Source organism: Bidens hawaiensis, unplaced genomic scaffold (assembly GCF_021521415.1).
Source record: "Bidens hawaiensis isolate Kalapana, Puna unplaced genomic scaffold, B.hawaiensis_p1.1 tig00021137_1, whole genome shotgun sequence".
Lineage (NCBI taxonomy): Eukaryota > Viridiplantae > Streptophyta > Magnoliopsida > Asterales > Asteraceae > Bidens > Bidens hawaiensis.
This window is the reverse complement of record NW_027493268.1, coordinates 95,178-107,589: the sequence shown is the minus strand read 5'-3', so window position 1 is coordinate 107,589 and position 12,412 is coordinate 95,178. Positions and strand designations below refer to the sequence as shown.

At 34.9% G+C, this 12,412-nt stretch overlaps 2 protein-coding genes across 2 annotated transcripts; one reads left to right on the top strand and one right to left on the bottom strand.

Annotated features, from left to right (window-relative positions):
* Nucleotides 1-4,952: 4,952 nt before the first annotated feature.
* On the top strand, nt 4,953-7,892 carry LOC143562775 (MOB kinase activator-like 1A). The gene is made up of 7 exons (XM_077050490.1): nt 4,953-5,038; nt 6,792-6,840; nt 6,920-7,028; nt 7,113-7,206; nt 7,285-7,418; nt 7,497-7,660; nt 7,739-7,892. The coding sequence occupies exons 1-7, from the start codon at nt 5,016-5,018 to the stop codon at nt 7,808-7,810; spliced, it is 645 nt and encodes a 214-aa protein (XP_076906605.1). The 5' UTR covers nt 4,953-5,015; the 3' UTR covers nt 7,811-7,892.
* Nucleotides 7,893-8,905: 1,013 nt separating this feature from the next.
* LOC143562774 (uncharacterized) lies at nt 8,906-10,797 on the bottom strand. The gene is made up of 2 exons (XM_077050488.1): nt 10,368-10,797; nt 8,906-9,401 (listed from the first exon to the last, which is right to left on the bottom strand). Exons 1-2 carry the CDS (start codon nt 10,712-10,714, stop codon nt 8,906-8,908), a joined length of 843 nt encoding a protein of 280 aa, XP_076906603.1. The 5' UTR covers nt 10,715-10,797.
* Nucleotides 10,798-12,412: the final 1,615 nt, after the last annotated feature.

Genomic DNA, 12,412 nt, shown 5'->3' with positions numbered 1-12,412 from the left:
CGTGTTTCATACAATGTATATTAAACAAAATAGAAACACGATGATAAATAAATTTAAACACATGGGCTGCATATTTCTCCCACTCGGTTTTTGAAAGCTTGAAATCGAGCCATCACAACCTCTTCTTTTACTTTATCAAGCGTTTCTCTTTCGACCGCACAAATTAAGGCATTTTTCAAATACTCATCACTCATTCGATTGCGGAAATTCGTCTTGATAAGCTTCATTTTAGAAAAAACATCTTTCAACGGTTGCGGTTGCAACCGGTAAAACCAACGCTAGCTTCAATATACGACAAACCAAAGGAAGTGGCGTGTTTTCCTGTTTCCACCATTACACAAGCAAGGTCACACATTGCACCCAATTTTGCAAATTTATCATCTTCCTTTAAAGTGTGATAAAAAGTCGTAAGATCACCCGAAAATGCATCCTCTTTCTTCATTGCTAAAGTCACATGTCAGAAAATGCCACTATCTTCAATATGTCAAACTTAGTAAATGAATCACAATGATTTAAACCAAACATATTTTCTATTAAACTAATTAAGACCTCACTAAATCTATTTCCAAGTTCTTGAATTTGCATATCCAAACGGTATTAAAAACTTCAACCTCAAAATGATGTTGATTAGTAATGATATTATTTCGATTTCGTTGATTACCATAACTTTCCAACATATCTAACATCTTAATCTTATTTTTTTCACAAAAAAATGTCACTCTAGCCAGCATCTTGTCAAACCCGTTTTGTCTTAGATTATTCAATACTCGGTTTGTTCCGCTTATCAACTTAGATGCTTCTAACAAATCTTGATTTTTTTAAACTATTTTGATAGAGCATTTGTGAGCCCTAAAATGTCATCGAACAGGTGTATATAAAACGCAAAATCAAGACCCTTAAAATACTTAAGGATACTTTTCGCATTAGTTCGTTGTTGTACACTCTCTCCATTTTCTTTAATAAAAGCAAGTACCTCAACAACTTTCGGGAATAATTTTAACAAACTTATGATTGTTCTATATTGACAATTTATATAAACAATTATAATTTTAGTTAAACGTTGAAGAATACCTAAATTGAGAAACTATAGGTCGACCTGTGAAAAAGAGTTCGAATCGGTGAGCCACCTCTTCTTGGCTGCAGCGTGGAGCGGTGGAGGTCACCTGGTCAGGTGACCGAAGGAGGAGAAGGGCAGACTGACAGAGGGCAGCCCACAGCAGCGCAATGGTGTCTGGTCACGGTGGTGGCAGTTCTTGATTAATTGAGGACTGGCAATTTTGTTTTAAGTGTAACATATATTATTTTAAACGTTAATGATTTTTATTTGTTTGGGCTTTACACATTTGTTTGGGCTTTAGTTGGGTTGAATTTTTAAATTGGTTGGGTTTAAAATATATAGGGGTAATATTAATTTTTTTCAGTGGTAACGAACACGAAAACCGACCTAAAATTTTTTTTTCTACATTACCGACGAGAAGTTGAGGGGTAGCGGAGACTGCCCCTCCTATTACACTACATCTGCCACTGATCCTTAGTGCTATTTTTCTTTATTTTTATGATAACATCAATTTTTTAAAAGACATTTAAAAATAGCAGCCACTTAATTTTTTAAATGTAATATATTGGACATTTTTATTTTTTTTTAATAACAATCACTTTTAGTCAATAGGATAAGATTGAGAAAAAAAAATAACTTTACCTATTTTCATTAATATTTTTCAAATCAGCTGTATTGATAAATACTTTTCCTCTCCAGCCATTTTGATAAAAAAAAAAACCTCTAATTATCCAATAAGAAAATTTGGATATTCAAAATCAGGACAACGGAAATTTCAAAACTTTGAATTTTCAAATATTATGGGTTCAGAAATTTGGAGACGTCAGGTTCGGCTTCGGATTCAAATATTTCAAAACTTGTATATTTATTGAGTTGATGAGTGAATTGCTTGTTTTGAGACGATGATTGCTTCGACTGAGATGCCATTTGGTAATGATTAATAGGTAGTGATTGAAACTAAGGAATCGAATGTGTAAAGCACCACTTACCCTACGGTGGGCGCCAAACTGTTGTGGTAAAAAATTACACAAGGATAATCAAGTAACTAAACTTTGAATGTGAGGTAGGATGCTTGTGTCTAATCGAAATAGCATGGTAGTGCATGTGACACAACGTTTTAGCGAGGAAAAACCCTTGATCCTTAGAGGATCTCCGGCAAAAAACCTCGGGAGGGGAAAACTATCCCATTGCCTCAACTATATTAAGTAAAAGTCGATGATTACAAGGTTGGAAGTTGCTATGATCGTTGGTATGAGTACAGGTGAGTGTGTATGAGTGTGCAACGTGTCTTATGCGATCATCACGACTTCTATATATAGTAAAACCAGAATTAACAAGCAAATAACAAGTAGTAATGAGCATTAGTTGCCCTGACGAGGATCCTGGAGTGGTTACATATTTGCTATGAGTACAAGTGAGTGTGTATGAGTGTGCAGTGTGTCTTATGCGATCATCACGACTTCTATATATAGTAAAACCAGAATTAACAAGTAGTAACAAGTAGTAATGGGTATTAATTGCCCTGGCGAGGATCCTGGAGCGGTTAAATATTTGCATATCTTCATCATTAACCACTTATAATTGCCTTCAACGTCCCTTAGCTTTAATGTTTGACCAAGTCTTCAGCTGAGAATTAATTGCTAGTCGTTGCCTGCAAGACTAAGTCAAGAGTAAAAGGATAATATCAATAAATATCGATAATTACTGAGGATATTGTATGTTGTCTGTGATCCTGATGCACTGCGAGGATTCCCTTGAGGATTCTGCCTTTCAGGATCCTTGGATTTTTTTACCCATAACAGTCGCGACTTTCTATAGATGAAGTCGAAACACTAGGAAATCAAACTTCATAGACAAAGGACAAAGTTAAAGCAATAGAAGTATAAAAACAACGATCATATATATGGTACAAACTCAAATGATTTTGTTGAAGTTACGAATATCATTCAAAGATAAGATACGATAATTATTTGTTATTTGCTACAAATCATCTTACACATAATCGGCAAGAAATGTTGAATTTAAGACATGATAACGCATGCTTGGTCGACTTTCTATATAGCATGCACGGGCCGGACATTCTCAAAACCCTTGGTCAAGGATGTTGGTTTGGTATGTTATTTGTTGTGCATTTACATTATTACTGCAAAGTTATGCCAATTTTTTTTTGTTATCTAAATTTAATACTACTAATATGCATTACCAATATTGAGACTATGGATTAATATGGCATGACACCACTACCACTAGAAATATACATTCATGCATATCGGATTTGATTCCTCACCCAGCTTGCAAATCCTACCTACAAAACATCATACGCTTATGATATTTTTGTTGTACGATTTGACAAGAAAATAAATAAGTATACCCTAACAATACATTGATACACAGATATCAGCTTACCGAACCTTCCAAAAACTTATCTTGCAAGACGAGCAAAAACTATTCATCAATCATAATGTTGGATTATATGTGATTATTGCATAACAATATAATGATGCCAGATTCAATATTTTTGTCGATATAAATGTCCCGTAGATCCATAAAATATAACTGAACGCTTGACGATTAATGAAGTTAGCAAATTGAGTCTTCGATTGGATCACATGGGGTGACTCTTATAAGAAGTTTACGAAGAGAAACCACTAGACCATGTGTTGTGGATAAATGGCCAGGAGTGTGGAATACCACCATGTCGGAGCCAAATCGACCAAATCCGTCATGTCCCCTTCGGGCCGCCCCATCTGCCCCTTCAAGCACTATTAGGCTCACACTCCGCGTTTCACGCCCCCTTTTGTATAGTGTTTAATGCCCCTTCACACCCCGTAACCTGCAAAAATGGTGACACCTCACTGAGAAAGACCTGGTCAAATGTAATGTCGTTAAACGACAACACATGGTCTTAAGAGATATACCAATCACAAGCTAGCTTCTTTCATTCCCATACTCTCTTTTAACAAACTTAATCTTTTTTTAGATAGACTTTCGTGTATTTAGGCTACAACACTCTCCTAATTTGGAGAGCCTCATTGCCGCATCCTAGCTTAATCAGGCCCACATTGACTTTAGAGTTTGGCTTGGGTGTTCTCCTAGTAAACCATATCGCCGGCCACCACTTGACGGTCGTTGTGCAGCCACAAGAGCAGAATTCTCTAGCGTAACACACGATGGGACGGAAACCCGGGTGGGCTCAGAATTCGAACTAACAACCTTACACAAGACCTAACTCAAACCCTTCATTACTCTAATCCATCAAAAATAACATAAATAAGGAACAAACTTGGGTCTTCACTGTACTCAAACCAAAAGTAACAGACTTAATTAACAACCTTCTCAAACAACTATTTAAATTGTTTTTGTCACTTGACTCATTTATACAAGAATAGTTCCTGTGCTATTACATAAGGGTGGCAATCTTGACCCAAATCATTTCAAATGGGGTAATTTGGGTTTTTAAAAATTAAATGGGTTGGTTTGGATCAGAGATTTTAATTAAATGAGTCAAAATAGGTCATTTGAAATTTCATCATGTTATTTTCGTGTCAAAATGGGTCGACATATTCAAAGAAATGGGTCGATATGGGTTAGTGTTATAAGGAAATGTGGCAGGTTTCAAATCGGAACGGGTTTCCGCATGAGACAGGTTTGAGATTGGAACGGGTTCGGTTCAAGTTTCAAGCCAACATGAGTTTTCACACAGGACGGGTTGGGTTTTGGTTTCTTTTTGGTCAATTCCGGACTTGTTTTTTGTTTTTGTTCTGTTTTTGTCCGTTTTCTTAGTTTCGTATTTGTTCGGTTTCAATTTTTTTTAGTTTCGTGTTACACATTTTGACCCAAACTCACTTTTTCAATAATAATAATGTGTAAAAAGTGCCTTTAACCGCCCACTTTCTCCCTCAAATTCGATCAAACACACACACACACACACTATCTCACTTTTCTTCTCTCCATCGCCATGAGCCTCTTCGGTCTCGGCAGGTAACATCAATCAATTTCACATCTTCAATCTTTAGGGTTTCAATCTGATTTTATTAATCTTTCTTGTATCTAAAGCTTTAACACGCATCGGGTTCATTTTCTTGATCTGGGTATCGTTAATTTAATCCGATCACCTTTAATTTCACGGTTCTTGATTCGATTGATGCTCGATCACCTTATTTTGCATGCGATCGTTCATAAAAAGATTACATTTTGGGTTTAATTTTTGTGGGTTTGATTAATAGTTTTACGAAATTAATTGCCAGCTAAGTTTTCGGTTGGTTGATGATTTTGTTAACTAAAGAAAAGGATTTGTATTGAATCTATATGAACATCCTTATGAATTTTGATATCGGGTCGGGATTTATTATGTTTTGAATTTGGGGGTGTTTGTATTGATTTGGGAATCTCATTGAGATGTTTTGATTTAGGTTTTTTTTGTTAAGTTTTGGGAGAAGCTTCGTTGTGAAATCACTAAATGTTGTTAACTAGATCTTGCGTATGCGTCTTGAAAACGAGTTTTTGATGTTTTGTGTGTTTTAGCTCACTATAATGCTATGTGAGCTAAAACCCGCGAAATATCATACACGCATTTTTGAGAAGTGTTTGCAAGATTCGGTTGAACTTTTAAGTAATTTTACGATGAAACTTCTCCCGGATGTTGATCAATAAATTCTAACTAGGTCAAATCATCTTAATGAGAATCATATCGATGAGATTCATGAACCATAATACTGATATGATTCAATACAATCTCCCTCAACTTTAAAATGTATTAAATCCTAACATCTGAGATCAAAATTCATATGGATGCTCATGAAGATTCGATACAAGTCTTTTTTCTTTGGTGAATGAAACCATCAACTAATCAAAAACTTGTTATTCACACTTGATTTTGGAAATGGAAATGTTACTCAATCTCACAAAGGTTAAAACTGAAATGCAATCTTTTACGCAACGATTTAAAGGTAAAATAAGTTGATTGAGCATCAACCGAATCTAAAGACGTAATCATAATTAATTAAGGGTGCCCAAATCAAGTAAGAAAACTCAGTGTGTTGAGATAAGTATTAATCCGTATAGAACTATCCGATAACTCCTAATTTAGCAATGAATAATTATAAGAAGATTAAATCACGATAAATAGAAAGTATATGAAGTTGGTCTATTCAGAGTGTTCTATAATAATGATTATTGCATACCCAGTACGCAAAGCCGTATTCATGCATATATACAGCGGATATATCGCATATTTAGTGGCATTAGCCCTATTGGTCCCCTACCGGGCTACCTTGTGTCACTATCTTTTCACAATGTTTGTTACCATGTTTGTGGGATCCACATGGTAACAAACTGATTAATTATGGAGAGCGACTTCTAACTTAATGGCCACCGTATTCATCAACCGATTTAATGAGAGTTGTAGCTTTGGTGCATCAGTATATTGTTTGTTGAGAGAAGCCTAAAAAGTTAATTATAAACATTGAATTTGGTTCACTATACTCATTTTCAATCATAAGTAGTAGGGGTAGGTTAGCTATAGAACTTGCATGAATAGTTGATAACCATATATATAGTTGACTTTAAAACAAAAACACATATATGAGCTATACCTTAGATCATTGTTATTTGTCTAACCAAAGTAACAAAAAGTGTATGCTTTTGTAATCATATTGTTTATTGGTTAACATTCCAAATATACACATTGCTTTTACTAAATAAATAAATATTCCATATTGTGCCATTTTTGCAGGAACCAAAGGACGTTCCGTCCAAAGAAGAGTGCACCTTCAGGGAGCAAGGTTGAAAACAAATATATCTTATAAGTTATAATTACTATAAAATGTCTTGGTTCATTAAAAATTTATTTTTTATTTACAGGGGGCACAATTAAGGCAACACATTGATGCTACTTTGGGTAGTGGAAACCTGAGAGAAGCTGTGCGACTTCCTCCTGGAGAGGATATAAATGAATGGCTTGCTGTCAACAGTTAAATCAATAAACTTTATTATCTAAAACCTATATGAAGGTGGTTCAACTTTTGTATTTTGACCTTTGACTTTTGATTTTCAGCTGTGGATTTCTTCAATCAAGTGAATCTTCTTTATGGCACCCTAACTGAGTTCTGTACACCAGAGATCTGCCCAACTATGACTGCGGGTCCCAAGTATGCCTTAGCACTATTATCGTTATTATTATTTATAAAGATAAATAATTTTTTAACTTATGTAAATATAATTTACAGGTATGAGTATCGTTGGGCCGATGGTGTGCAAATCAAGAAGCCTATTGAAGTTTCGGCTCCAAAATATGTTGAGTACTTGATGGATTGGATTGAATCCCAGTTGGATGATGAATCCATATTCCCTCAAAGGCTTGGTAATTTATTTCTTGTCTCTTATCATTTGTAGCCTAAATAATAACCGATTGTGACAATACTATTGAATTACTTTGCAGGTGCTCCATTTCCTGGAAATTTTAGGGATGTCGTGAAAACGATATTCAAACGTTTGTTTCGTGTGTATGCTCATATCTATCATACGCATTTTCAGAAGATTGTGAGTCTTAAAGAGGAAGCCCATCTGAACACCTGTTTCAAGCATTTCATATTGTTTACATGTGTAAGCTTCTTACACTCACCAACAGTGTGCTTCTTGTTTATTTTAGTTATTTTGATAATATTATGATTTGATACGCAGGAGTTTTCTTTGATCGATAAGAAGGAACTTGCCCCGCTTCATGAGCTTATAGAATCCATTGTCAGTTATTGAAAAGCTTCGTGTTTGTTATATTGTTAACTTTGATTATATTTGGGAGTTGAATAAGGCTGCCGTGTTACAAATGTTGTGCTAGACTTGAATTGATGTAACTAGTGTCGTTTACCGGCTTATATGATTCTGGTCGACAAAATTTGAAATTTCTGTTTGTTTTTTTTTTTGTGCCTTGCTTTATATTTTGGTGAAAACAGTCAATTTGGTAGAACCAAGCTTTTTATCAGTTTGGTCTCCTTGACGGTTTGTAGAATGATGAAAACAGTTACCGGCTCAATTGCAGCTCCAACTCCATCTACCTAAATATGGTTGATTGAAAATCTTGCGGCTCATTTGAAAAAAGCTTGTTTGAAACAAGCCAAGCCAACTCAGTCTGTAAACGAGTCGATCCCGGGCCAAGGTTGGCTCGAGTTGAGGCTTGGTTGTTTAATTTAAAGCCTAAAAAGTAACTATAAGGATTTTGAGCTATTGATTAAAGGTTAATCAATGACTTAGATTAGTTTAGTTGTCACAAATCCAATCTGTGTAAATTTTGGTAACAAATAAAAATGTAATAGTCATCAATTTATTGACTTTTAGAAGTTCTACAATTTTTTTAAAGCATAAATATCTTTTTATTCGTTAATTATTATTTGAAAATTATACCATAAAATCGAACGGTTTTTATCTTTATTAAGTATAATATTGTCATATAAAAAGAAAACAAACATTTTTCAAGTGTACTGAACTGTGTATTTGTTTCAAAAGGTGTTTAAATTTTACATATGGTGTTTTAACTTTTCACCGGCGTTTTTTATTTGAATATGATGTTTATTACAAATCGATGTGTAAAATACAGGAAGTATAAAAAAGTTTAAAAGTAAAAGAGACTATCTAGCTCGAGCTTTTGATGAACCGAGCTCAAGCTCAATATTTCAGCTGGTTAAGATAAACAAGTCAAGCCAGCGCTACGCCCAAACATAGTATTAATCCAATTTGATCAAATTTAAACGACGGAAATTTTTTTTTCTTGGAACTCTTGAAAGTCAAAACTACATCTGAATTATGCAGACACTTTCCTACCTCAAAAGGGTCAAAACTGTAACACACAACTCATTATAACTGCTCGTGAAATCCATCAACGGGTTTCATATGGATCATTCCGAACTCAGACTTCCCATATCTTCTATCTGCAATAATGTATGACCCAACAACTCCAACAAGAACCAAAAAAACAAGCCCAAACATTTGAAAGTTAGCTAGCAACTGCCCGTGAATCACATGGTCATGTGACGAGCACGTGCCCTCATTCCTTTCAAGTTTACATCCATCTGGCATCGTGGGCCCGTAGAGGGTGAATGCAGTTTGATAGAACCATAAACCTTGAAGGGTTATAGCAATGCCACTGCAGAGGTCAACCGGGAAACTTGCGGGCCATAGAGCTGCAGCCACAACTGATAATAGGCAAAAGGCCACAAGAAAAACAAGAAGCAGATGATAATGACCCTCTAGCCCTTTGTGTGTTGTTGAGTGGAAAAAGAATAATAGATACTCTGCACAGAATGCTGCTGCTGATATTAAGCATAGTGCGCCTTCTGGTAACGGAAGGAAGCTGAAATTTGACCAAAAAAGTCAAAGTCAAGAGTTAAAATGTAGAGATCTTGATATTGATGGCATATATTGAGTTCTATGTAATAGATTAATCTTTATTCATCAATGCCACTTATTATAGTAAATCATATTAATTTCATAGATTTGCAAGCCCTGTTGTCAATAGTGCTTGTAGAGCCCGCTATAGTGAATAGCGTAGCGCATAGGTGAGTTCCCGCAAATAAGATACTTTAAATCAAATAAAAGAAAGATACTATGAGTGAGAGGCCACACTCACTCACCTCAGCGCCACATCACCACCCTCCTCACTGTCACACTACTAGATAGTGTAGGGTCTTAAATGATAAATGTAGATCTAGAAGGGTTATTATTGTAATTCTTGTAAACATGCAACTAACAATTAATCAGTTAGTTGCCACCAATATTAAAGGATGGTTAAGGTATAAAGAAGATAGCTTAGACTTTGGATTAACTCTCTTTCTGTCCTTTTGTTTCTCTTTCTAAAATATAGGCTAACCCTCACAATCACTCAACCTATCTTATGGCCTCACTCACTCACTCACTCACCCTTTAATTTAATTTTTTTAAGACAGCAAATATTCATTATTTATATACAAATTGCATACAAAATAAAATTAATATTAAATTATGTTTTAAAAAAATTACTTTATAAAAAAAATACATCACTTCAAATTGAGAAAAATCAAATTGTTTGTTAAATAAAATATTATAACAAAAGCTTAAGATTAACTGGTCGGGGCACGTTTTTTGTCCAAGCTTCGTCGCTGGGGGGTGGTGAGATGTGTGTGAGTGAGGCGCCACATCACCTCTCACAGACCATAACACATACTCTTATATGATGTAACATTCATATAGCATGATAACACATTCAAAATTTTGATAGCAAATCATTAACAGAATTTAACAATTAAAAAGTATAAGCAATGTATGAATAACGAGGACTAACCTGGTCTTTTCAGAGAGTAACACGACAATCCCGTAAACAAAGAACATGAGAAGCATTCCACCATGCTCAAAATCATTCAAATGGTGCGGGTTCAAAACACCATTAACAAAGAACTTAAGTTGAGGTGAATACAAAAGCTCTATGCACATATCAACAAAAGCTCCAATTGATATAACATAAAGTTCCAAATACTCCAATTTCCCATTGAAACCCGGTACAGGGTTCCAAACCCTAACACGAAACGAGTTCGGGTCTGATGCGTATCGGACCACGGTGCACCATATATGCCACACCCCAACTACAAGAAACAGTGAACCTGGAACCACATGTCCAGCAAAAGATCCCATCTTTTTGTAACCAAACTTCAAGAATCTAATAAAAATGTAAAATTTGAGGTGGGTTTGTTTTATAATCACAAAAAGATTGTAAATTGAGAGCTATGCAGTCGATATCACCGATATATCAACGATATATCAGTGATGTATCGGTTATTGGTCCATTGACGATACATCATCAGAATATCGGTTCAAAATATTGGTACCAATAATATCAACGATATTAACCGATATTGGACTAATGTTAGTGTTTTAAGTCTTAATCAATTCTTACTTGCTGCGATTGCTAGTGTTTTGCAATTTGCAAAAGGTTAATTTGTTTATGGTAGGAGACTATACTGAATTATTAGTATTAAACTGCTATATGTATGAATTTTACATTATATTATAATTGCCGATATCCCACCGATATCTCACTTCGATAACCGATATCTCCGATATCGGTCCTTGACCGATATCCGATATTTTTTCGCATTAACTGCTTAGATTGAGAGTATATCACTCTTCTGTGTTTCAATTTGGGGGAAAATTAATATTACTCTTGTTTCTTTCAAATTCTTCAAACCAACTAGATTCCTGTTACAAAAAAAAAATGAATATACTTTGGGTTAAAACTGAAAAGCAATTTCTTGAATACGTCAGGGTGGCATTGAATTAATAAAAGTAAAACAGGTACCAAGGTAAAAAATTGGAACTTTAAATTTAAAATTAAAAAAAAAAAAAAACAGATAGATCTTTTAAACAAAAAAATGGGATAAACTAATCACATATTATCCATTGATGAAATAGCAGAATAATAGCTTGTTTAACATCATGCTTATATTCAACTGTCAAGTGTCAAAGTAACCAAAATAAAAATTGAAACTTGAAATGAAGAAACACACAGATCATTCAAATAAAGAAAACCCATTAACCTAAAGACTAGTATAGTTGTAAATCAAAAGAAAGATTGATCATAATCATTAATAACAAAATAAAAATTGAAGCTTGAAATCAAGAAACAAGCATATGACCCAAATAAAGAAAACCCATTAACCTGAAGTCTGGTATATTGCAAATCAAAAGAAAGATTGATTATTATATGAATATAATAAATGAAATTTGAACTTACACATGAGTATGAGTGGAGGAAGACGGTCGGATCGGTGTGTGATAAAAGAAAATAGAAAAAGAAAAAGAAAAGGAAAGTATTCATTGTTGTAAAAGGTTGCAATGATGGGTATGGTTACATGAATTTATGATGGGTCCCAAGCTCATGGATATGTTAGGCTGAGGGGTGTGGAGCGTGAGAAAGGGCGCAAGAGGACAACCACTCGCGCCCCGGGGCGCGAGCACCACACCACCGAGGCGCGAGAGGGGCACGAGCGCGGAAAAAGAGGCAGGCGCCAGGGGGTTCGCGGGACAGGTTGAGCGTGAGGGGCATGGGGAGTGGTGAAAATAGCCGTTTGAAAGATAAAATGAGCCGTTGGCTCTTAATTTTTTAAAAAAAAAAAATTTTTCTACTACTATATATTACCCATTTTATACAACACTTTAACACAACTTCAAAAAACATCAAACTTACCCATTTCTTTAAATCAACCCATTTTTACCATATCAAACACAACTTCAATCTCCAAACAACCCATCGTCCCATTTTTTTTTTTAAAAATAATGTCGTCGTACTCGTCTGATTCCGACTCCTCCGAAGAGGATGATTTGCTTCTTCAT